The sequence below is a fragment of the Equus przewalskii genome, chromosome 4, assembly GCF_037783145.1.
Source record: "Equus przewalskii isolate Varuska chromosome 4, EquPr2, whole genome shotgun sequence".
In the NCBI taxonomy this organism is placed as follows: domain Eukaryota; kingdom Metazoa; phylum Chordata; class Mammalia; order Perissodactyla; family Equidae; genus Equus; species Equus przewalskii.
Genome location: NC_091834.1, coordinates 55,125,522 through 55,152,313, shown reverse-complemented (window position 1 = coordinate 55,152,313; position 26,792 = coordinate 55,125,522). Strand labels below are relative to the sequence as shown.

At 39.5% G+C, this 26,792-nt stretch overlaps 1 protein-coding gene across 2 annotated transcripts in view; it reads left to right on the top strand.

Moving 5' to 3' along the window:
• The window catches only part of IGF2BP3 (insulin like growth factor 2 mRNA binding protein 3), a 138,584-nt gene that overhangs the window by 37,633 nt on the left and 74,159 nt on the right, over positions 1 to 26,792 (top strand). For both annotated transcript variants that reach the window (XM_008535720.2, XM_070615939.1), the window contains exon 3: positions 3,042 to 3,090. In XM_008535720.2, coding sequence (XP_008533942.1) covers positions 3,042 to 3,090 — 49 coding nt within the window. The remainder of the gene's footprint in view (positions 1 to 3,041; positions 3,091 to 26,792) is intronic.

Here is a 26,792-nt window from a genome sequence, read left to right as displayed (position 1 = left end):
ATGGTAGAAACAAATATCAATATCTGTTTTCTTGTCTCTTAAGTGTGTGGAATCAAACCTAAATGTAAGCCATTTCTGAAAGCTCAGCGGGGAGCCGGGAGCCTGGAGAATCAGGTGATAGTGTTTTCATTGTGTACAGCCGACTTGAGAAGTGCAGCTGAGAGGGGTAGATTTTCTCAAGTACTTTCCAGGTCAGAAGTTTGTATTTCTGTGCCAGATGATTAGAATTCACGCCTTTGCTTGGTCTCTTTTGATGTTGAGCCTTTTGGCTCTCGTCCTGTTAAGAGTGGAGCGTGGGCTCCATGGTCAGAGGAGAAACTGCAGAGTTGAGATGAGTTACTGGGTAAGAGGGGAAGAACAATCTAGACGTCAAAACATTAACGGTATGAAAATAATCCTGATGTTTGTTTAAAATGAAACTTGAGAGAATCAGGTAATGAAAACTAGACAGCTTTTAAGGGAAATAATTTTTTTGGAGTAACTTCAACTAAGTGAATGGCTGTTGGATGTACATTTTGAAGAATGAGTTGGGAAAACAGGGCTAATGGCGTCCTTTTAATGTATAAAAGATGGTATCCTATTTAAAAAATTTCTTGGGAGCCCTGTGAAGTGGATATTTGTTTTTGTAATGTGAATAATCACCTGTGAGTTGACCTGAACTCTGTACATACTCTTGTATGTGTGCTTTTGGGAAAAGTTTCTGGTAATAGGTATACACCCAGAAAAATGAATTCAACAGGGACAAATACTTTAACACTATGCTGCTAATTCTTACTGTGTCAGATGCTTGATTAAAACAGGTTACTAGTACTTGCATATGTGTAGTAAGTAATTTTTCCTTGGTTACGCAGGGTAAATATTTACACAATGTAAGTAACTTTTCTGCTAACGAAAGCAATATATAGCAGTTTTGAAAGCTATGCATTAGAAATCTTTTCATTAGAATGTACTTTTAAAGGCTTTTATAGAAAATATAAAACTTATACAAAAGCAGAGAGAATAGTACCTGTCTTGCAGCTTTAACAACAACCAGCACATGAGTTACATATTTTGAAACAAATCCCAGACTAACATTGCATGTGTGAATTCTGAGACTAGGTGGTGGTTGAAAATTTTTTTTCTTAAATTGACATTCTCTCTCACCATCTCTTTTGTATATCGCTCCTGGTGATTGTGCTTTGGTTTACTGTCTCATAAAAATAATGTAAAAATTCTTCCTTCCTCCTCCATTTTATGATTACGAACAGGATGTATCTGAGTTTGGTTAATCTACTTGTTCTTTAGAGTTCCCTAAAGGGGCAACATGACGTGTGGCATTTATTTGTTCTCATGTTTTGGCGGGAATGGAAGAGACAAAGGGCTAGGTTATGAATCTGGTCTAAGCTGGTGTTTTGCTGTAGTATTTCAAAATAAGTGGATTATTTCACTTGGAAAGGGAAATTAACTATAGTTCTAATTCTAGAAGTTAAATAATCATTTCACTTGAGATGTCAAGCCCAATTACTAGTCTTTTTTTTTTTTTTTTAAATAGCTAGCTGACTATAAATTACTTTCCCTTCTAAGGGGGTGACTGATGGGTGGAATCCATAGTACAGTCTCACATAATGAATATCCCTTCCCTTCTTCCTCTTTTCTCCCTTTCCTTCCTTTCTTTTTCTTTTTTTTTTTTGCTGAGGAAGATTTGCCCTGAGCTGACACCTGTGCCAATCTTCCTCTATTTTGTACATGGGTTGCTGCCACAGCATGGCTGCTGATAAGTGGTGTAAGTCTGCACCTGAGAAATGAACCTAGGCTGCTGAAGTGGAGCATGCTGAACTTAACCTCTGTGCCATAGGGCTGGCCCCCTCCTTCCTCCTGTTTCTCTCCTCCTTCCCTCTGACAGTGTTGAGGAAAGTGTAGAAGAAGAGAGGATATATATTATAATAAATACTATTATTATTATATGAAATATATATTGTATATAATATGTGTGTATATGTGGAACATTTGATGTGAGGTGAAGAATTTTTAATGTTTTCTGTACCATGGACTCCTTTGACAGCCTGAAACATGGACCTCTTAGGATGTTTTTAAATGCATAAAATAAAATACATAGGATTATAAAGGAAACCAATCACTTTGAAATACAGTTAGCAAAATGTTAAAACTCATAGTAATATGTGCTTCTTAACATAATAAGTAACAAATTCTAGCAACACATCTAAATTTTACAGTAATGAGTGTAGATGATATTTAAAGATCTACAACAACGTAATGTGATATAAAAATATTTGATTTATAGTGATGTCAAAATGACAAGTCATGTAATTCTACTGTGATTTAATGCCAACATTCATAATTGAAGGAGGTGCTAAGTTTCATTTAGGGGATAGTGAAAATGAATATTGATTCCCTCCCCCCATCCAAGTTCCCTCAATTATAATCATGGACCGTTTGGCTGCGATCTCAGATTAAGAACATGTGGACTAGGCTTTGTTTGTGTCCTGGGATGCTTAAGTTGAGGTTAAAGGGTTTGAACTTAGAATATAGTCACCAAATGAAATAGTTTTCAAACATTATATCTGACAATTTTAATAGCTTTTAAAATAAGTCATAAGGGCCAGCCTGGTGGCGTGGTGGTTAAGTTTGCATGCTCCGCTTTGGTGGCCCAGGGTTCATGGATTTGGTTCTGGGGCACAGACCTATACGCTGCTCATCATGCCATGCTGTGGCAGCGTCCCATATACAAAATAGAGGAAGATTGGTGACAGGTGTTAGCTCAGGCCAATCTTCCTCACCAAAAAAAAAAAAAAGAAAGGAAAAGAAAAAAAAAGAGTCATAACAATCCAGTGATGCTAGATCTGCAAATGGTCTCATTATGCATCTTGTGATTAACTTTGTCTCCTTTTTCCTTCTTGGGCTGCATTTTTTAAAATTATATGTAGGTTTGTAGTTAGTCTAAAATTAATGTTAAGTAGTTTCTAAATATCCATGTTGGCTATTAATGCCTTTGCTTTTATGTGTTTTTTTTTCTTTTAAAAAACATTTTAATTCTTCTGCAGGATTCGGAAACTTCAGATCCGAAATATCCCGCCTCACTTACAGTGGGAGGTAAGAATTTCTATGTTTAAAATTAAGATTTCAGTATCTAAGCCTATTGTTGTTGGTTTTTCCAGAGGTGTTTTTTTTTTTTTTTTTCCTTCCCCTAACTCTTGGATGTGCTGGAACACAAAAATCTTTCTCTCTTACTGTCTGTGTCCTGCTGTGGGCTTTTCTTTGTAAGGGCACACTATATCTTTTAGAGATCTCCTCTTTGAAATACTTAAAATAAAAGAAAAAAAATAGGTTCTTGGGTGACTGGATAATCTTCCTTATTCAGTCCCATCCCAACAGAATCTTGTTTGAGATCTTTCCGATGAGTTTGCCAACTGTATTTGAATATAAAGTTCCTTCCTTGGCAATTTTTTTAAAAGACAAATACCTTTTATTTATGCTTTACTTTAAAATGTTACTCTGCTTTCTTTTGCTTAGATGGTGGCACTGTAAAGATTGTGTGTAAACACAAACTGTTGAGCACAATTGAATAGCCTGTGTGAGCAATTTCCAAAGCATGATAGCGACGTCATAGTGAGAATTTGAGGTGCCAGTAGTTGAAGAGAGAAAAGAAAAAAGGCATGTTGACTCTTCCAGATGATGGAACCTGAAAGTTCTTATAACCTACCTTGGAGAAGGTGGTTTAGGCAAAACTGCTCAACTTTTATGTATTTATAATATAAAAATCAAGAGTGACTAGCTTTGTGTGCTTCACATTAGTCCTTCTAAAATGACATTTGATGAGTCACTAAACCAGAGCCTTCATCAAAATGCAAAGTGTGGTTAAAAGGTTTCTTTGGTGTGAGTTGAGGGAAGCTGATCTGAGGTCTGATTCTTCAAAGCATTTACGCAATATTATTGAGTTTAATATTTGCAGGAGGAGTTGGTTCTTCGTTATATGCTGAATATTTTTCGAGTTGTATAGTGTATAAAAAAGCACATTTTTGTAGATGGAAACAGTGACTTATAAGATTAAATTCAACGCGTTTTTCTGTTTTAGATGGGCACTTGTTTAGGGAATCTAGTAGCTTGGAAGATGGGTCCCAGAATCAAGTGTTGTATCAATCCTACTGATTTGATCCCCTTATTTTAACATGGGCCGTGTCAAATATGATTTTCTGTTTGGGAACTACATCTAGTGTAATTTAGCTTTCAGTGAAATTGTCACGTGGTAGCAGCCAGTTTTAAGTAAGTGAATTGTTAGAGTACTAGCAGATTGGCTACAGGCAAGTGGTAGTTTCCTTTTAATTCATTCATAGTATCTCTTCAAATTTAGATTGCAGTGGCTTCTCAAGCTTTTCGTTTATTGCATTCTTCCTCATTCTGGGTAAAAATTTTATCGAATGCGTGAGATTAAATCTTTATTTGCCATATCTTTTTCTTTTATATTTCATTTTATCCTCCTCATAGTCCTTTGAGGTAAGGTGGAGTTGGTGACCTTATCTCTATTTTCAGGTGGACAAATATGGGCACACAGAATTCAAAGAATTAAGCAAGAACACATACTGAATTGTTAGAAGCTTGGAACTAGACTTTGAAACGCTTGACCTTTCTCCCTTTGAGAAATGTTTAATGATTGTTTGAAATATTGATCAACAAAAACAAATTTATTGAGTGCTTGTCAGGAGTGGGATGAGCTATTGGGATGTTTCCTTTCCCTGGAGACTTGAATGAACACCTGCTTTATTTCCTTTTTTGAGGAGTCGCTTTTTATAATGTTCTATTTGTACACACCAAGTATGCTGGCTGTCGTGTGCCAAAGCCTTATCGTAGACAGTGATAAATTTGCACTTTTAGGTCTGGACTCCCTTTATATAATAGAGGGATTAGACTTTGAGTCCACTGATTAATCTCAGAGTCACTGAAAGTGGGATGACCAAGACATGCAGTAGGAAATACATAGCAACATAGATGAAATAGTCTTGTCTAAAAAATAGAAGTTTAACTAGATTCAACGTCAATCTAATTTTGAGTTTATGAGAAATACACAAGATAGAGGCACAAATTAAATGATGTCATGAAGAAACAACCAGCCAAATCTGGAAGATGGGACATTCCACAGGACAAGCGATACTGTTTTACTAATCAAGCGATGGCTTGTTAAAAGGGAAGGAGACTGTTGGGGAATAAGACTTATGAGGATAACAAAAAAGCAAGCATATACCTACAGTGAGTTATTTGTGAACTGTGTAAATATCATTTGAAGCAGCATGAAGTAGCTATAAAAGCTTTAGAGTTCTTTGCAGGTGGCCTTTGGGGTCAGACTTGGAATTGTATTCGCAGCTCCACTATCTTGTTGTGTGATCTCTGAATAGGTTTTTAAAATTCTGAGCCTCATTTTCCTCACTTCTAACATGGGGATGATGATGGTAGCCACCTCATTGGCTTGCTGTGAGCATTAATAGGATTACGTGTTCTAAAGCCCTTAACAAAGTGCTTGGTACATATAAGTACATGCTACGTTTTAGCTATGATATGAACAACAAATTCACCTCCTGGCGACCTTGAGTTCTTGTGCTTGTCGTGGTCAGATGCAGCCTGGAGCTCATAAAACACTAGGTATTTCATCAGGGGGATTTAATGTGAAGAATTGCACGTTTGCTAGAAGGCTGAAAGAGCAATAATGGAATCCATAGGTGGGAGTGCAGGGAGCAGCTACACTTTGAGGGCTGAGCGGGGAGGAAAGGGCTCAAAGGGAAGAGGCTGAGGTGGTCAGATCCTAGAAACTTGGAGGAAGAGCCCTGAGTAGCTGAGACTCAGCAAGCAATGCTCCCTGGCTGTGGCTGGCGCCTGGGCTCGGGGGAGAAGGGAGGTGATGAAGCTGGTTCTGGGAATGGCCAGAGCAGCTAGAGGCTGAAACCCACTGCTGATAGGATGGGTCTGATAGGAACGGCTGATAAACTGGAAAGGGCATGTCCCATTTCTTCCACTCCTGCCTTCTAGTCTCCTTGTAGTGCCTTCTATTGGCAGAAAGTAACAGGGAGCAGCTGGCAAAGGAGCCATAGAGTGGAGAGTCCCAGCCCCAGGATCACAGAGTTGAAAGGTGGATTTGGAACTGAGAGCTTAATATCCAGCCAGAGTTCTAACCCAAAAGTGAAAATCCACCCCTGTTTGGCCAGTCCTTTTGTAAGCCATTTTCTGTGAGGTCACAGAATCTGGAACCATGGCAACAATGCTATGAGGCTTTTTATGAGATCTGTAACTGGATGAATTATCTTGGTACCACTGTGATATCTTTTTCTAATATTTATATTTCTTATTTATATTATGTTTATACTGCCTGTACTGCCAAATGATACAGGATTCCTTTCCAGTTCGCAGGGTAGCTCATCTTGCATGCTTTGTGTGTCAAGCAGGGGTTAAATGATTCCTAGCCATTTAGTTTTGGATGGTGATAAAGCACTCATGGACACTGGACTGGCTAAATATTTCACTACTTAAGTGTTTTGGCAGATAAAGATACGGGGGAGCGAACTTTTTGAGGGATCTGTTTCTTCTCCACCTCCCACCCTCTTTCCTGAGGTACTTGAAGAGTAGATTTTTGCTGTGCCCAGAACTGGATGGGCTCCCCTATGAACTGTCCTGATGGCCGACAGACCTGAATCCTCAGATGCCCCAAGGGAGGTACACATGAGTGATAAGGATTTGAGGGAGCACCTTCTTGGGAGAACAACATAGAAGTGAGGGAGTGATAGAGCCCCAGAAGAACATTTGACTTTAAGCACCTTTGAGAATACTTTTTCTGTCGCCCTACTCAATGTCTTAAATGAGCTCCATTTCCTAAATTTAAGGACTGTCTTTCTGCATTTAAAAAATAAATTGCCAAGGCCTTAGGAAGGTACTTCTCAAAGAGAGTTTTTCCTAATCTTACTGTCTTACTACTACTCTCCAATTAAAATTTCTAATAAGTACTCATAAAATGTTAAAAGGGATACCTTCCCTGAAGGGAAATGTAAGACCCATTAATTATGTAAATAAGTGTCTAGAGGAAAGGGCGAGTTAGGTTCTCATTTTGAGGTTAGGTATTGAAAGTGGAACCTATCCACAGCGTTTGCCGTCTGGGGAAGCAGACAGTGGTCTGCATCACGAGGTTCTACCTGACGGGGCCCCGATGTTGCCCATGATTGGAGCAACTATATTTTCTGAGGCAAAGAGTTGAATATATGATCTGACAAATACTTATGAGGGATGCATACTTTAAAATTACAATCTTGCTAGGAAATCCAGAATGTATGTTGGCTTTACCTCAAGGCCTGGGTGTCAGATTTTTCCTGGACTTAACTGAGCTGGGAAGATGGATATCTTGGGAAGAAACTCTGGAGAGGTTTCCGCAGTGCAAGGTCTATTTCTGTCATGTGCGTTGTCTGGTGTGATTGAGTAAAGGAAGCAGAAGCTGTCTCCTGGCCTAAACATAGGGGAGAAAAGGGGCGTCTCCATAAATGAAGCACCCTCAGATTGCATCCAGGCTTCTGACATACTGATGGGTTAGTTGGTCTCTGGTTCTTGATGTGGAAAGCAAGTAGCCAGTATACTGAAAATGAAAGACCAAAGCTACAAGTTGGAAACAGCAATACAAAATACTGGTTTTTTTTCCCTCAGGGCAGAGTTACTGATTCTTGTCTAAGGGTCTTTTTGGTGCTTTTATATGAGCCTGAAGCAATTTTTGGAGGTAAGTGGGTCTTGTAGGAAATCTTAAAAGGCTTTTTTCTGTAGGGCATGAGATTGCCCTAACAGAACACTTTCTTAAGTGCCTCGAGTGTTTGGCTTGCTAGTTTTGAACCCAGCTCCTAGTAACCAGTTTGGAGAAAGTTACCTTCTAAGGTATTAGGGAATGTTAGAAAGGCTCTGGCTTCCTTCGGGATTAAAAGACGTTTAGTCATTCGCTATAACTTGGGAATGGGGAGTGTCACATTAATAGTAAGATGTAGTGGGGGAGAGGCAAAACTTCCCTGTAAACTACTCTCAAGTCAGTCACATCCACCCTCTTGTAGATGGGATAAAGCTTTAGAAAGATGCCCATGTTTCAGACCATAATGAAAGACACGCTCTAATTAATAAGGTAGAAATCTCAGAAAGGGGACATTTTCTTGTGAGATGAGGCAAGTACCACTAAGGGAGAAATTATATCATTCATATTACACTTCGAAGAATGCTTAATGAGGGTGAGTTGTAGAGGTCAGAAATTTCCATAAGATTAATAACAGCTTCTTAAAGCTGGTAACCTCTTAATGAAGTCTGTTATTTTCTTTCCATTGGGACCCTGAATATAGCAAGAGAGACTGATTACAGATAGACCTCCCTGGCTACACTATTAGGAAGTAGAAATAGCAATATCATTATGCTAGGCTCTGGCAGAAGAAGAGAAACCAAAGGAGTCTTGATTTAGAAAGAAAGAAGGAAGGAAGCAAGAAAGTAGTGATCCCATGTTATGTAGTGTGTGTGGGGGGGGGGGGTGGGGAGAGAACAAACAGTAGCATAGCTAATATAAAATAGCTCAGAGAGCCCTCATAGTGTTACCGCACAAAATTTGGGTTCTCTTGCACAATGCACATAAACTGCCCATTAATTATGGCATCAGCTTTTGGGAAAAGAGATCAGTTTTATTCTGCAAGCTTGATCTGCAGGGAGGCGCGGGGGGTATGGGCCCTCAGATGTGTCTTCCCGATTCAGGATTGGGGGAGAATTTAAGAGGTTAGGGAGAACAGGCTGGCACGTGGAAATGCTGGAGGGGCAGGGTTTGATTGATGGGTTTCAAGCATTTATGATAAGGTTTAAACATTTATGACAGGGTTCTAAACATTTACGATGAGATTCTAAACTTTTATGGTAGGATTCTTAACATTTTGGATGAGGTGGGGAAGGAATTTTCACACCAGATCTTCCTGAATGGAGGATCCCTCGCTTCTGACAAGAGGCCAACGTTCATCTTCCAGTCGTATCCTGGTCCTTGGGTTCCGTGGGAAGAAAGATCTTTGGTTCTGTACATGCTCTGGCTGGGTGACTCTGCAGATTTTCTGAAAGACAATCCTTACTCATTTTGTTGGTAAGAGATGGGGTCTGGGGCTGGCCCTGGGGCTGAGGGGTTAAGTTCACGTGCTCCGCTTTGGCAGCCCAGGGTTTCCCCAGTTTGGATCCTGGGCATGGATGTGGCACCGCTCATCAGGCCATGCTGAGGTGGCATCCCACACAGCACAACCAGAGACACTCACAACTAGAATATACAACTATGTACTGGGGGGCTTGGGGGAGAAGAAGAAAATAAGAAGAAGATTGGCAACACTTGTTAGCTCAGGTGCCAATCTTTAAAAAAAAAAAAAAAAAAGGTGGGGTCTGTTGAACTGGCTCTAAATGGGCCTGTGGTTTACAGTAGTAAGCCTTGGATGAATGTGTGCTGAGAATTAGAAGACTGTCTTGGAGATTGAGGGCAAGTAGGATGACTTCCAAGTGAAGAGACTTAGGCAAGAGCCATGAAGTCTGTTAGGTGAAGTGCCCAGTGGATGTTGATGTCCTTCAGGGCAGGAGCCGTCATTCATTTTCATCTGTTCAAGTGCTGCTTCCTGTTTGGTGCTCTGATCAGATGCCGTTTGGTCCATGATGGATATGTGAATTAATGCTGAGCAGAAGTTGGAAGAGGCCAAAGCGTTTTAAGTGTAATCAACAATGTAAAGCTAACAATATGAGGTACTTTAACTTAAACAGAAAAAAACAAAACAGTGGGGTTGACATTAACGATGAACTGAGCAAGAAGTCATGGGAGGCATTGATGTTAAACATTAGAAATGACCATGTAAAGGTTGTCTTTTGCAGCAGACATCTTGGAGTTGTAAAGTAGTAAGCAGATAGTGTTCTGGGTTGAGGATTTTCAACCTTTTCTCGTTTCTTCAAAGGAGATGATGGTACGGCAGAATCCTGGTGTGTGAATATAGATAAAGGTAGACTTGTTCAAAGGTGGCACAGAGCCTTGCCTGCTGGTTCCCTCTTTGAACCCTCTGGCCCCTGGGTAATCCCTTGGGGAGGTGTGATATTGTGATTTATAATAAGAAGTACATATTTGGTCTTCCTCCACTTCTGGTACAGAGCTCCTAAAACCCTTGAAATTTCCTAAGCCATAAGAGTGGTAAAGGTGTCTTTTGTTATGGTAATGAGATGACTTTTGGGAAAGCACTTAAGGATGGGGGCAGGCATGCAGGAGAACCAACCACATGGTTAGAGGATTGGAACTTTCAGTCCCACCTCACCTCCCCACCTCTGGGGAGGGCAGAGGGACTGGAGCTTGAATCACTTGCCAGTGGCCAGTGATTTAATCAGTCATGCCTATGTAATGAAGCCTCCATAAAACCCCAGGAGGATGGACTTCAGAGAGCTGAGTGGGTGAGCAGGTGGAGATGCAGGGAGAGTGGTGCATCTGGAGAGGCATGGAAGCTCTGCATCATTTCCCCATGCATCTCTTCCATCTGGCTGTTCTCAAATTATATCCTTTTATAATAGACCGGTGATCTAGTAAGTAAAAGGTTTCTGGGAAGTTCTGTGAGCCACTCTAGCAAATTAATCAAACCCAAGGGAGGTCATGGGAACCTCCTACCTATAGCCATTTGGTCAGAAGCACAGATGACAACCTGGGCTTGGGCTTGCGACTGACATCTGGGGTGCAAGGGCAGTCTTGTAGGACTGAACTCCTAACCTGTGGAATCAAATGTCCGCTCTGAGTAGACAGTGTCAGAGTTGAGTTGTATTGTAGGACACTCAGCTAGTGTCAGAGAACTGCTTCCTGGTGGTGTGGGAAACCACCTCCCTCCACACATTGGGATTGGATCCAAGAACCTAAAAGAGGAGGTTTCATGGGACTGTTTGGAAATCACGGTGACTTCAGTGAATCTGAGTGTGAACAGTTGTTAGATGTAGCTGATCTCCACCAAATACTTTTGAGGAAACGTAATAGGCAGTTTGAGAGAACACAGATAGGAGATCTTTCTTCCCTGTGGCCTGACTCTGAGCGCCGACCAATATATAGCTGACACTTACTGAGTGCTTATGTGCTGGGTGCTGAATTAACGCATTTTATTTTATTTTTTAAAGATTGGTGCCTGAGCTAGCAACTGTTGCTAGTCTTCTTTTTATTTTCTACTTTTTCTCCCCAAATCCTCCCAGTACATAGTTGTATTTTTGTTTTTAGTTGTGGCTCTTTCTAGTTGTGCTATGTGGGACTCTGCCTCAGCGTGGCCTGATGAGTGGTGCCATGTCCGCGCCCAGGATCCAAACCAGTGAAACCCTGGGCCACCGAAGCAGAGCGCGCAGGAACTTAACCACTGGGCCATGGGGCCGGCCCCGAATTAACGAATTTTAATCTTTACAACAGTCCCATGTCCCCACTTTACAGGTGAGGCAACTGAGGTTCAGAGAGGTGAAGTAACTGGCCCAGGGTCACACAGCTGGAAAGTGGTAGAGTTTCTATTCTTAATCAGGTTACTCAAACAGAAAACTTCCCCCAAAAGGTAAGTTTCTATTTCCTATAATTATCATCAATTATTTACTTTCAACATGCCCCTGAAAGTTTGAAAGTGAACCCAATAGAAACCGAATCCTCCCCGGGTCTTGAGGAAATATGTGGTTATGAGTGATGAATGGGGTTGGACAGATTATTTGGGGAAGTTGTTGGTAAACTCTTCTGCTTAGGGAACTGTGGACAGTACAGTTCTTCATGCATCGTTGCCCTGGGATGGGTCATACTTTGCCTCATGAGAAGTGATCTGGTGAAAGATGTGCAGGTGGATACCAGACTTTCCCTATGACTCGGAGATGAGCAGTATATGGAGCAAGTATTTCTGCTAGGCTGCTACCTCCATGTGCTTACCATGCCCTTGTACTTGATGCCTGGGCTGTTGTCCTGTGTTTCCATGGTTCTTCTGAGACGGTCATCTCAAAGGTCTCCATGCCCTTTATTTAAATCTTTTATTATGAAAATATCACACATAAAAAAGAGGCTAATATAATGACACTCAGTTTCAACCACTATCACTGTATGGTCAGCTAATCCTGTTTATAACTATTCTCTTTACCCTTTTCCAGATTGTTTTGAAGAAAATCCTAGACATCATATCACTTTCATGTAGGAAATACTTCAATATGTACCACTAAAAGATAACATCTCTGTATTAGTTTGCTAGGACTGCTGTAACAAAACACGGCAGACTGGGTGGCTCACACAGCAGAAACTTGGCCTCCCGGCTCTGGAGGCAGGAAGTCTGACATCAAGGGGTCAGCACATTTGGTTCCTGCCGAGGGCTGTGAGGGAAGGATCTGTTCCAGGCTTCTCTCTCCTGGTAGCTCCTTGGTTTGTGGCAGCGTAACTCCAATCTTCATGTGATGTTCTTGTTGTGTGCGTGTCTGTCCAAATTTTTCCTTTTTATACGGAGACCGGTTATACTGGAGTAGGGCCCATCCTAGTGATCTCATTTTAACTTGCTTACCTCTGTCTCCAAATTCAGTCACAATCTGAGGTACACTGGGCATTAAGTCTTCATCATATGAATTTAGGGGGGGACACAATTCAACCCCAATAATTTAAAAAAATTCACATATTAATATCAACTCTCAAATATCAAATCTAATCATTCATATTTCCTTGATGATTTCAATTTTTAAAAAGTGAGTCCAGATCCAAATAGATCTTTTTGAAGACGTTGAATCAATAGGTTCCCCTTCTTTTTTTTCTGGGTGGTATATGTGTTGAAGTTGGTTTATTTGTTCTGTAGAATGTTCCACATTCTTATTTTGCTGGACTACATTCATGTGTGGTCACTTAACACGTTCTTCTGACCCTTGTGGAACTTGAATTAGACTCAAGTGTTCTTTTGGTTTCTTTGGACAAGACAAAGTAATAAGTGGTTATGTATTCTTCCGTTAGGAGGTACGTGATATCTGCCTCTGTGATGTGAAATGCCGTTAATCATTGCTTAGATTCATTCTTGTGTGGTCGCAGGATGGTAGTGTTCTAATTCTGCAATTTCTTTCTTTATTAGTTGGGATGCATTTGTAAGGAGGAATGTGTCCTCATTAGCTATTTTATTACCCTCAGGTACAGTTTGTATAAGAGACAGGAAAAATGCTTGATTCTACTGCCTTGGCATCCTACAAGGATGACCAATGAGTCTTTTCTTTCTTCCCTTTTTTTTTTACCAATGAGTTTTTGTGTGTGTAATTATGAGCTCATGAGTTTATAAACATATTTGGGTTCCAAAATTACTGGAATCGTTCTTATTGATACTTAAATTATCCTATCCCAAGAGGAAACTTTTTCAAGATAGTGCCAGTGTCCTTTTGATGCCACCTCAGTAGTTGATAGCTTCCTTGATTTTTGGTTCAGGAAGTCCCAGGTATATCTTGTACGTTTCCTGCTCCAAAGACTGAAATCAGCCCTTCCTCCAAGGAGCCTGGTTCCTTGGGAAATGGTACTTAGAGATCACAGTGTGATCCTGCCCCTCTTGGGACCAAATCCATTGGTCTTTCCTTGGTTGGTCATTTTCTTTGTGAAGTTTATGCCCTGACTTCCTCTCCCTGCAGGCATTGGTCATGGCCGCTCTTCTGTGTTATTCTCTGACATGAGCTTCTCCATTCCTAAATGTGAACATTTCTCAGTTATTTACTCTTTGTTTTTTTTCTTTTGGAAATGTCATTTGTTTCTACTGGTTTTTTTGCTTCCTACTTGGAAGCAAACATGCATTTGAGTATCCATTGAAATTAAGGGGTCTAAAACCGAATTTCTTTCCTTCTTGAATCATTGCTTTGCTTTCTCTGAATTTTAATATTCCTGAAGTCACCTGGGCTTGGCCTTGAGGCCATCCTTGATTCCCCTCCCTTTTGCCCTCTGGCCACCAGATGTCCTTAACTTCCCCTATCCCCCATGCTTCCTTTGGTGTACTTTCCTGTACCCATAGCTACCACCCTCTGGAGGATTCAGTTGTAAGTCAGCTGTTTCAAGCAACTTTCCATGTGTAAATGGAGAAAAGAGCATGTAGGCACAACCTCTCTGTGAGGGGTGACCACAGAGGGCTCCTGTTTTGTGTTCTCAAGCTTTAAAACCATCTTTAGAGGTGCCTGAGCACTAAGTTTAGGATTCTGTGTTAGGGCCAAGTTGTGAAATTGCTCTTTCAGTTTCATAATCTGCAAATGAGTTCTGTAACTCTTCAAATGAAAACAGTTGGTCTTTTCTGTTTGCGTTATATTAAACTACCAACAACCACAAACAGATTATTTATGGTTATAAATAGGAAGGTCATAAAAAGAGAGGTCTTTGGTTTCAGTAGTATTCACTTGCAGTCATGGCAAATCCCAAGAAGAAATAATTGGTAGAAAAATCTTTCTCATTTGTGTTTCAGGCAGAGCTTTTTACATGATTCGTATGCTGTTTCAAAGTCACATTGGTGATAGGAATAAGTGTGATCCCATGAATAAAGATTGAGAGGAAAAGTTCACTACTTGGGGTTGGGAAATTAGGTAGTAGTTATCCAAACTTTAATGTTCCATGGCTAAATGGCCAAACAAACAAATTCACTTTTAAAAAGCCTATTTAAAAACTTTAATCTTTTTTCTGTGTGGGATCGATAGATCTTTATGTTCTAAACTGGCAGGAGCCCTCAAGACATTTACCTTTTACCCTTGCTGTTTTCTGTGCCAAATGGTACCCTACCTGTGAAGTAAGAGTTTGTGGGCTTGATTGAGAATGTCAAGAGAGGGAATCTGTGTCATTTTTACTTAAAATACTTCTGACACCAAATACATGGTATCTTTTCCAAAACAACTTCTCCAACTCTCCAAAACCAACCAGATGCCCTACAACTCAATTTTATTCTGACACTATCAGATTTAGTGTTAAGAGCCACAGGTTAAGGGTTCCATCCCACAAGGGTGCCTCAATTTAGATGCCAGGTATAATGGGATGCCCAGGCTACCCACACTTCGGCTTGGCTGACTGCAAATTTGGAGGGTCCCACAATATCCACCCCGCCCCCCCCACCCAAAAGTCACTAAGATGGCTCACAGTAGTCAGGAAAGTGCTTTACTTGCTACTCACAATTTATTATAAAGGATACAACTCAGAAACAGCCAGATGGAAGAGGTACATAGGGCAAGGTATGGGGAAAGAGGTATGGAGCTTTTGTTCCTTCTCCAGGTGCGCCATTCTCCCTGTATCTCCACGTGTTCACCAACCCAGAAGCTCTCCAAACCCAGTTCTTTTGGGTTTTTATGGAGGCTTCATTACATAGGCACAATTGATTAAATCATTGACCGATGGTGATTAACTCAACCTCTAGCCCCTCTCTTCTTCCCAGAGCTAGGGAAAGTGGGCATGTAAGTTCCAATCCTCCAATCGTGCATTGGTCTATCTGGCAACCACCCTCTGTCCTAAAGCTATCTAGAGCCCACCAAGAGTTGCCTCATCAGAACAAAAGATGCTCTTATCATTCAGGAAACACTAATGGATTTAGGAGCTCTGTGTCAGGAACCAGAGACAAAGACCAAACATAGATGTCTTACTATGCCGCAGGAGACTATCTTATCCTCAGTGCCTGGGATCACTTGGCACAAAACTTTTCAGAGAATGAATGGTAGGATTACAAGTCAACTTGTAACTATATATTTTGTTCTAGAAGGGCATCCAGGTAATTTAGAAGGAAGCATTCATAAGCCAAGTAGATTACCAAGTAGCCTGAGTTGAAAAGGGAGGCAAAAAGAAATGAACTGTGGTGGGATGAAAGTGCAGTAAGGAATAAGGTTAAAAGTCACACATTAGTGTCCTACTCAGTATTTCGGGCTCTCCCTCCCTTCCCAACGCTCCTCCCTCCCCTCTCTTCCTTCTTTCTCTCCTTCTACTTGCCAGTTTATTATAAGGGACACAATTCAGAGACGCCCAAATGGAAGAGATGCATAGGGCAAGGCACAGGGGAAGGGGCGCAGAGCTTCTTCCCCTCCTCTGCTTGTCCCTTCTTTCTCCCCCTCCTATACTCTTCTCTACTTTTTGTTTTTTAATTTCTGTTGAAAACGCAGAAGTATATTTAAACCAAATAAAACTCCTAGTTCCACGTTTAAGTGTTTACTTCTTGTAAAGCTAGTTAAGCAGAGAACAGAAACTGAATCAAATGTGAATTTGGTTCTGTTAACACCATGATGTAAAGAATAATGGATATCAAAATGAGGTTTGAGATTAGCCTACAATTTATGGGACATTTGTGTATCTAACTTTTTTTTTTTTTACAGTGACTAATACATTACAATTATGAAAACTTCAATTTAAGGAGACAATGAGTTGATTATTTAAAAATGTTGAAAAAATTAAGAGCATTCATTTTACTTGTATAAACCTTTTAGGAATATATGTAAAAGCAAAAGCCCAGAAGAGCAAAAGTCAAAACACTAAGAGTGGTGGTAGGCTTTTGGGTAACTTGTATTTTTGTACCTTCTTCAGAGGATTTCATGTTTTCACCGTTGAGATGCTTTTCCTTCTCTATAAGATTTAATTGAATATTTTTATTAGAAGCTCAGATTGAGTATATTTTAAGGATGAATATGGGGCTCATTTGATAACCAAAATATGGGTAAGTTACTGAATCCAAGGAGAAAATGGAGTCATAGGCCTGATTTTAAAAAAGAAAAGAAATTGTTTAAGATTAGTCGGGAAAGCTTACACTCTTCTGTTAGGTACAGATAAATTACTAGACAGGAAATCTCTCTTAATATCCTTCAAAATAAATGAGTATTGAAATCCAGTGAAGGTGGCATGCCATTCAGATAAACTGGGGGCTCCTGGACTGTTCATCCTAGAAGAGGGCGTCTTCAGGATTCAGACAGAACAGCTGTGTGAGAGAGACTTGGGGGGGTGGGGTGGGAGAAGATGTTAGTCTCACTTGGGTTTTTTATGACTATCTTGTTCTTGATGTCTTCCTGCCCACTAACTTGTTAATAATAAATTATGGAACTAAATTATTTTAAAAATCGATCCTTTTTTGGTGTACAGTTCTTTGAGTTTTAACACGTATGTGTTTGTGTAACACCAACGCAGTCAGGATATAGGGTAGTCCTGTCACGCCGTAAAAGACTGCTCATGATACCCTTGTGTAGCATTCTCTTTCCCACCCCCAACAACTAATGGTTTTTTGGTGTTAGATGGCAAATATATGTTTAACTTTATAGGAAACTGACAAATTGATCTCCAAAGTGGCTGTACCATTTTTTGCATTCCCACCAGTAATTTTCGAGTGATCCAGTTGGTCAGCACCTCACCAGCATTTGGTATTGTTAATATTTTTAATTCTAGCTACTCTAATAGATATGCAGTGTATCGCATTTCTGTTTTATTTACATTTCTCTAGTGGCTGATGATGAGCATCTTTTCATGTACATGATTAACTTCTGCATATCCTCTTTGAGTTGCCTGGTTAAGTCTTTTGTTACTTAATTGAGTTGTTTTCTTATCTTTGGGTTTTGAGAGTTCTTCATAAATTATGGATATAACTCCTTAGTCAAATATGTGATTTGCAGATATTTTCTCCTAGACAGTCAGTAATTGTCCTTCCATTCTCTCATCATTGTATCAGAACGAACATTTTAAACTTTGATGAAGTCCAACTTATTAACTTCTACCACCCTCCTTTTATGGGTAGTACTTTCGGTGTCTTGTCTAAAGCCGTTTGCCTAAATCCAGATTATGAAGGTTTTCTCCTGTTGTGAAGTCTGCTAGTCTTATGTTTTACATTTAGACCTATGGAGCATTCAAGTTAATTTTTGTATAATGTGTGAGGTTAGGCAGAGGCTTATTTTTTTGCATAGAGATGTCCAGTTAATCCTACACAATATGTTGAAAGGCCTATCCTTTCTCCATTAAATTGCTTTTGCATCTTGGTCACAAACCATTTGGTCATATTTGTGTGGGTCTCTTTCCAGGTTCTGTTCCATTCTATTGATTTATATGTCTATCCTTTTTCCAATACTACACTTTCTTGCCTACTGTGGCTTTATATAGTAAGTCTTGAAATTGGGTAGTGTTACTCCTCTAACTTTATTCTTTTTCAAAATTCTTGTGACTATTCTAGTTACTTTGCCATTCCATATGTGTTTTGGAATCAAGAAGTCTGCATCTACACAAAAATCCTGCTGGGAGCAAATAGATCCTATATGAGTTTTGTGAGCTTCATACCTATGTATTTAAATTGGTGGGGGACATGCTATTATAAATGGCTTTTTATTTTTAATTGTAGTAAAATACACATAAAATTTACTGTCTCAACCATTTTTAGGTATATAGTTCAGTAGTGTTAAATATATTTACATTATTGTGCAACCAATCTCCAGAACTTTTTTATCTTGCAAAACTGAAACTCTATACCTGTTAAACAGCAACTCCCCCTTTTCCCCTTACCTCAGCCCCTGGCAACCACCATTCTTTCTGTTTCTATGAATTTGATTACTCTAGATACCTCATGTGAGTGGAATCATACAGTATTTCTTTTTATGACTGACTTATTTCACTTAACATGCCTTCAAGGTCCACCTACGTTGTAGCATGTGTCAGAATTTCCTTTTTAAGTCCAAATAACATTCCATTGTATGTATATACAATGTTTTATTTATCCTTTCCTTTGTTGATGGATGCTTGCATTGCTTCCACTTTTTGGCTATTTTTATGAATAAAGCTGCTGTGAACATAGGTTTACGAATATCTCCTTGAGACCCTGCTTTCAGTTTTTTTGTATATGTACTCCAAAGTAGAGTTGCTGGATGATATGGCAATTCTATTTTTAGTTTTTTGAGGAGCCACCATATTGTTTTCCATAGCAGCTGAACCATTTTACATTTCTACAACAGTGCACAAGGGTTGCAGTTTCTCCAGATGTTTTTAATACATAGACATATGTTTAATTTTTGTGCATTGACCTTGTATCTTGTGACATTGCTAAACTAACTTATTCTAAATGTCTGTTTTTGTTTTTGTTTTTATAGATTGCCTGGGATTTTCTGCTTAGACAGTCATGTCATTGCAAACAGGCGTAGTTTCACTTCTTTTCTACTCTCTATGCCTTTTATTTCCTTTTCTTGCCTTGTTACGCTGCCTAAGACTTTCAAGGAGAGTAGACATCCTTGCCTTTTTCTCAGTCTTTATGAGAAAACATTCAGTCTTTGACAGTTAAATAAAATCTTAGCTGTAGGTTTTTTTTTAGACGTTCTTTATCAGGTTGAGGATGTTTCCTTCTATTCCTAGTTTGCAGGCAGTCTTTATAATGAGCGAATGTTGGATTATGTCAAATGCTTTTTCTGCATAAATTGATAATGATCATATAGTTTTTTAGGCTTTTATCATGAGTTACATTACTTTTCAAATAATGAGCCAATCTTGCATTCCTATGATAAACTCCACTTGGTTGTGGTGTTTTATTCTTTTAATAGATTGCTTGATTCAATTTGCTAACGTTTTGGTTGATGACTTGTTTCTCTTCATGCAGCGTATTGGTTTGTAGTTTTATTTTTTTGTGTCGTCTTCGATTTTGTTATCAGAGTAATAACCTCAAAATGTGCTGGGAAGTGTTTGTGCTTATGTTTTCTGGAAGAGACTGTGCTGAGTTGGCATTATTTCTTTAAATGTTTGATAGCATTTGCCAGTGAAACCACCTGAGCATAGAGATTTCTTCCTCAGAAGCTTTTTGTTTTTAGCTCAAATTCAACCTCTTTAATAGTCACGGGACTTTTCTGGCTGTTTCATCTTGGGTAATTCTGGTGATTTGTAGTGTTTGAAGAACTGGTTCATTTCATCCAAGTTGTTGAGTAGAGAAGTACATAAAGTTTTGTAGTATTCCCTTGTTATCCTTTAATTGTCTGTAGGGTGTATAGTAATATCTCCTTTTATTCGTTATATTGGTAATTTGTGTCTTCACTCCCCCCCGCCCCCGTTTTTTATCATCTTTGTCAGTCTTGCCAGAGGTTTATCCATTTTATTGTTTTTTTCTCCCCAATGAACCAGCATTTGGATTCATTGATTTCTTTTTTTTAATCCTTTTTTTCTTTTCAATTTCATTGATTTTACTCTTCATTATTTCATTCATTCTGCTTGTTTTGGGTTTATTTTGTGCTTCCTTTTCTAGTTTTTTAAGGTGGAAGCTTGGGTTATTAATTTGAGACCTTTTCTAGTATAAGCATGTGATGCTATAAATTTCCCTTTAAAGTACCGAATCCCATAAATGTTGGTATATTTTTTCATTTTCATTCAGTTCAAAATATTTTCTAATTCCCTTGAGACTTCTTCTTTGACCTTTGGATTTTTTTGTTTTTTTGTGTTTTTTTGTGAAAGATTAGCCCTGGGCTAACATCTGCCACCAATCCTCCTCTTTTTGCTGAGGAAGAGTGGCCCTGAGCTAACATCCATGCCCATCTTCCTCTACTGTATATGTGGGTCACCTGCTACAGCATGGCTTGACAAGCAATGTGTAGGTCCACGCATGGGATCTGAACTGGTGAACCCCAGGCCCCCGAGGTGGAGTGTGAAATTTAATTGCTACACCACTGGGTCAGCCCCGGGTTTTTATTTATTTATTTTTTAGAAGTATGGAGGTTAAATTTCCAAATGATTGGAGATTTTCCTGTTATCTTTTTGTTATTGATTTCTAGTTTAATTCCATTATGGTTAGTGAACATACCTTGGATGTTTATATTTCTTTTTTTTTTTTTAAGATTTTATTTTTCCTTTTTCTCCCCAAAGCCCCCCCCCCCCCCCCGCCCTGTACATAGTTGTGTATTTTTAGTTGTGGGTCCTTCTAGTTGTGGCATGTGGGATGCCACCTCAGCAATGGCCTGATGAGTGGTGCTATGTCCACACCCAGGATTCGAACTGGCGAAACCCTGGGCTGCCAAAGCCGAGAGTGAACTTAACCACTGGGCCACGGGACTGGCACCTTTTTTTTTTTTTAAAGATTTATATTTCTTTTGTGTCTGTTTTAAGACATCTTAGTGAATGTTTCACGTTGTTGGGTGTTCTATTTATAGAGTTTTCTATAAATGTCAAATAGTTCCAGTTGGTTGATGCTCTTCAGTTCTTCTGTATACTTGCTGATTTTTGGTGTCTTGTTTCACCCATTCCTGAGTGAGGAGAATTGAAATCTCACAATGATCATGGATTTGTCTTTCTTTTTTTCAGTTCTGTTTTTGCTTTGTATATTTTGAAGCTCTGTTGTTAGGTCTATATACATTCAAGATTGCTATGTCTTCAAAGTGAATTGACGATTTTATCATGGTGTAATGTCCTTTGTCTCTGGTAACTATCTTGGCTCTGAAGTCTACTTTGAGATTAAATACCACTCCAGCTTTCTTTTGATTAGTGTTTGGGTGGTATATCTTATTGTATCCTTTTACTTTGAGGATACCTATAACATTATAGTTTTTTATTTTTATTTCAATTATTTTGTTAAGGTCATAATGGTTTATAACATTGTGTAATTTCAGGTGTGCATTATTGTTTATCAGTTTATGTATAGACTGCATTGTGCTCACCACCAGTAGTCTTATTTTTATCCATCACCATATATATGTGCCCCTTTATCCGTTTTGCCCAACCCCTTTCCCCTCCGGTAACAACTAATCTGTTTTCTTTATCCATGTGTTTGTTTATCTTCCACATATGAGCGAAATCATGTGGTGTCTGTCCTTCTCTGTTTGGCTTATTTTGCCTAGCATAATAACCCCAAAGTCCATCCGTGTTGTTGCAAATTGCCCAGTTTTGTCTTTTTTTATGGCTGAGTAGTATTCCATTGTATACATAGACCACATCTTCTTTAACCATTCTTCAGTTGATGGGCACTTGTGTTGCTTCCACATCTTGGCTGTTGTTAATGCTGCAGTGAACATAGGGGTGCATAAGTCTCTTTGAATTGTTGATTTCAAGTTCTTTGAATAAATACCCAGTAGTGGGACAGCTGGATCGTATGGTATTTCTATTTTTAATTTTTTGAGAAATCTCCATACTATTGTCCATAGTGGCTGCACCAGTTTGCATTCCCACCAGCGGTGTATGAGGGCTCCCTTTTCTCCACATCTTCTCCAACATTTGTTATTTTTTATAATGGTAATGATAGCTATTCTAACAGGTATAAGGTGATATCTCGTAGTTTTGATTTTGTTTTCCCTAATAATTAGTGATGTTGAACATCTTTTCATGTGCCCGTTGGCCATCTGTATATCTTCTTTGGAAAGAAGATCCGCCCATTTTTTGATCAAGTTGTTTGGGTTTTTTTGTTGAGTTGTATGAGTTCTTTATATATTTTGGAAATTAACCCCTTGTCAGATAAATGATTTGCAAATATTTTCTCCCAGTTGGTGGCTTGTCTTTTTGCTTTGTTCATGGTTTCCTTTGCCTTGAAGAAGCTCTTTAGTCTGATGTAGTCCCATTTGTCTATTTTTTCTTTTGTATAACATTATAGTTTTAATGAGTTTCTTAAAGACAGCACATACTTGGATTTTTTTAGGCTCATTAGTAGCATCCTTGGTCTCTGTCTACTAGATACCAGTATTTCCCTGCCTCCCCAAGTTGTGACCATTAAAAATGTCAACAGACAAGTTAAATATTCCCTTAGGGACAAGGTAATCCCCCGCTGAGAAGCACTGCCCTATAAGTAGTTGTTTTTCTCTGGCTGCTTTCAAGGTTTTTCTTTGATTTTCAACAGTTAGTTTATGATGCGTCTGGAGATAGATTTCTTTGGGTTCATCTTGTTGGGATTGTAAAGGAAAAAAACCCCAGTTTACCCCCCCACCCCTGTGTGGGGAAAAACCCAGTTCTTCCCTACCATGTGTTTTTCTTTCCTGTGTGTTTCCATTTCTACTCGCACAGAACACTTCACTTCTGACGCTCCTGGTCACCAGATGTGTGAAGGTTTTTCCCCTCAACAAGCAATTCTCGACAACACCAGCTGGGTGTCCTACTTTTTTTTACTTTTCTTTAAAGATTGGCACCTGAGCTAACTGTTGCCAATCTTCTTCTCCCCCCTCCCCCCGCCCCCAGCTTTTTCTCCCCAAATCCCCCCAGGTACATAGTTGTATATTTTTTTTGAGTTGTGAGTCCTTCTAGTTGTGGCAGTCCTACGTTTTTAACTCAATTCTAACAGTATCTACCTGGAGGTAGTGTCAGATCCCACAGGTTAAGGGCTCAGTCCCACTAGACTGCCCCCCTTCTGCCACTTCAGCTGCCATTCACATGTCCATGTTATCACCTGTGCTTCTGACCAACCAGCTATAGAAAGGAGGTTCCGAAGACTCCCTCCTTGGGTTCGATTAATTTGCTGGAGTGGCTCATAGAACTCAGGGAAACACTTACTTATGTTTATCAGTTTATTAAAGGATATGGTAAAGGATACAGAGGAACAGCCACATGAAGAGATATGTAGGGTGAAGTCTGGGAAGGTCCCTTCTGTCCCTGTGGAGCTGGGGTGCATTACCCTCCTGGTGTGGATGTGTTCTCTCACCTGGAAGCTTTATGAACCCCCTACTCTTGGGATATTATGGAGGCTTCCTCGTGTAGACAGGATCTATTATTAACTCCACTTCCAGCCTCTGGAGGATGGGGGTGGGGGCTCAAAATTCTAAGCTTCTAATCATGCCTTGGTCTTTCTGGTGACCACCTCCATCCGGGAGCCCACCCAGAGTTGCCTCAGTAGAACAAAAGATGCTCCTAGTGCTCTTATCACTAAATAGTTTACAAGGTTTTAGGAGCCCTGTGTCAGGGATGGAGTTAAAGGCAAAATATTAAAAAAGAGATGCTCCTAGTGCTCATATCACTTAGGAAATTACAAGGATTTTGCCAAATTTGGAAAATCTTCAGCCATCATTTATTCAGATATATTTTCTGCAATACAGTTAGTTATCCCTCAGTATCCACAGACGATTGGTTCCAGGACCCCTCACAGATACCAAAATCTAAGGAGGCTTAAGTCCCTTATCTAAAATGACGTAATATTTGCATGTAACCTACACACATCCTCTCTCGTATACTTTAAATCATCTCTAGATTACTTATAATATCTAATACAGTGTAAATGGTATGTTGTACCATATTGTTTAGGGAATATTGACTAGAAAAAATGTCTATACATGTTCAGTACAGACATGACCATTGTAGGCCTTTCGATCCGAGGTTGATTGAATCTCAGGATATGGAACTTGCAGATACGGAGGGCTGACTGTATTTTTCATTTTTCCCTGGCTCTCTGGGATACCAATAACATGAAAGTTAGGCCTTTTGGTATTTTCCCACAGGTCTTTAAGCCTCTGTTCATTTTGCTCAACCTTTTTTCCTCTCAGATTGAATAATTTCTATTGATCTGTTTTCACTAACAATGATAATTTCCTTTGCTTCCGGTCTGCTGTTGAGAGTATCCAATGAATTTATTTTGATTATTGTATTTAGGTTCTACATTTTTATTTTTTTTCTTTATATCTCCTACTTCTTGGACACTTTCTGTCTTTCCATTCTTTTCAAGACTGCTCACCCTTTATGGAGCATTTTTATAATAGTTTCTTTAAAGTCTGTCAGATAATTTCAACATCTGTGTCATTCTTGGCGTTTGCATTTGTTGACTGCCTTTTCCCATATGAGTTGAGATTTTCCTAGTTCTTTTTAATGCCAAGTAATTTTGGATTGTATCTTGGACATCTTGAATATAATATTATGAGACTCTGGGTCTTGTTCAAATCCTATGGAGAATGTTAATAATTTCATTTTAGGATGCAAATGACCCAATTGGCTTCAGGCTGGAAGTTGCAACCAGCCTTCTGTGGATTATGGTTCCAATTTCACTTCTATTTTTGAAGCCTTTGAAGTACATTTTGGATCTGCCTCGTGTGTGCATCACCTAGTGATGGCCAATTTGGGACCGGGATGATGATTTATCCCATGCTTCTGCTCCCCAAGTTTTGGGTATGTTGTTCAGGTTCACAGGGAAGCGTGCATATCTTGGGGCTAAACCCAGGAGCTCCTAAACAGCTTTATGCTGTTGCTTTCCTGAGCTCTTCCCTTTCCAAAATCTGATTAGTACTTTGTGATTCCTGAGGGGCTTCCCTTTTTGGTTCTCCAGCCAGAAAAGCAAGGGCCTTAGTTATCCTGCTTGGTTGTGCACTTCCCGTGAGTGCACCCACATCTGGGGCTAGGTGGCAGGAAGACAGAGGAAAAAAGCAGTGGGATTCAAGCCACTCCCTTGGAACCAGAGCTCCTTCCCTCCCTCAGAGTTTTAGGTACCCCTTTCCTATTCCTGGAGCCAGACCTGCAGGACTTCTCCTAGAGTTCTGTCTGCACTCAGTGACAATTTTCAAGTTTTGAACTGCCTCGAGTCCAGGCTGGGGCATACCAGAAGGGAGAATAAATCGCCTCAGGTTCAGTGGTACTTCAAGTTCCCCAATCCACCTGCTATCATCTACTTTTCAGAGTTTTCAAATAGCTTCTTCATATGTCCTGTCCAGATTTTGTTTCAGAACTCCATGAGAGAAACAGGGTAGAATGTGCCACTCAATTTTATCTGGAACTAAAGCTTAATTTGTTTCTTTGAATATAGTTTTCTGTTCCTTCCAAATTTCAAAAGAGGTGAGTTGAATCACATATTTCTCAAGAATAGAATAACTGCTCATAAGTAATTTGCTTTAAAGTTAATTTTTTTCCCTTGTATGTAACCCTTGTTTGAATTGAGGCTGAACAGGACCTTAGCTATCATTTAAAAAAGAAACTTGTATTCAAACTGTCCATGTGATTCAGCACTAGAGCTGTATATGTAATGCTAAGAGAGAGGTCATTTCAAATTTAAGTGTATAAAAACTTTTACTTGTTGCTCTTTTCCTATTGATTCCTATCTCTGATGTTAATGAACAAAATATTCGCGGTTAGCAGGAGGGAGGGAGGAAGTCCCCAGGCAAGGGTTGAGAACAGTAAACCAATTGGGAATGGCAGGGCACTCTTAATCCTATTTCTAATTTTAGCATCAGCAACCACAGAAAGGCAGTATTGCCCCAGTCCTCAGGACGTTTTCCCCTGTTGTGTTTTTGCCTTGTTGAGTGGCCTACTTTGTCTTATCCACGGTGCAGTCTTATTGTTTAGAGTCTCTTTGCATGTGGAGATGAGAAAGGCTATAATTTTCTGTCGTCTTTCCTACATGTCTAGTATATATGCACTGACGTCTTTTCAGGATTCCTCAGTTATTGGTTTTTGCCTGGTAGACAAAAGGGAGGTGTTCAGTAAGCACTGGGTGAGCTGAGAACGTCACGTGATGCTTTTCATACCATGACCATAACCTAAATAGAGGTCTTTGTGTTCATCTTGCTAGATTCTTTCTTGGTCTAATGTTCTTTTGTCTCATTCCTCCTCCATGTACAAGTATATATAAAAAGGATTGAAATTGTTTAATTAGCCTAGTTGGGTTGATGGTAATGAAGTGATATTTCAGACTCAGACTTTTTCTTTTCTTCTTTTTTTTTGTGTACAAGGTCTCGATTTGTCCATTTTCACTCATTTTTGTATCACTATCACATTCCTAGCTCTCATTTCCCTCTTTCCTTTACTACTCTGCCTTTAAGTTTTAGATCAACTTAGTAGCATCATGTGGGGAGCCCTGACCGTGTGCAGGGCAGTTATGCAAATACTTTAGATGAATTCTCATTTGATTCTTACAGCCAAACCTAGATACAGGAAGGAAGTAGGGCAATTA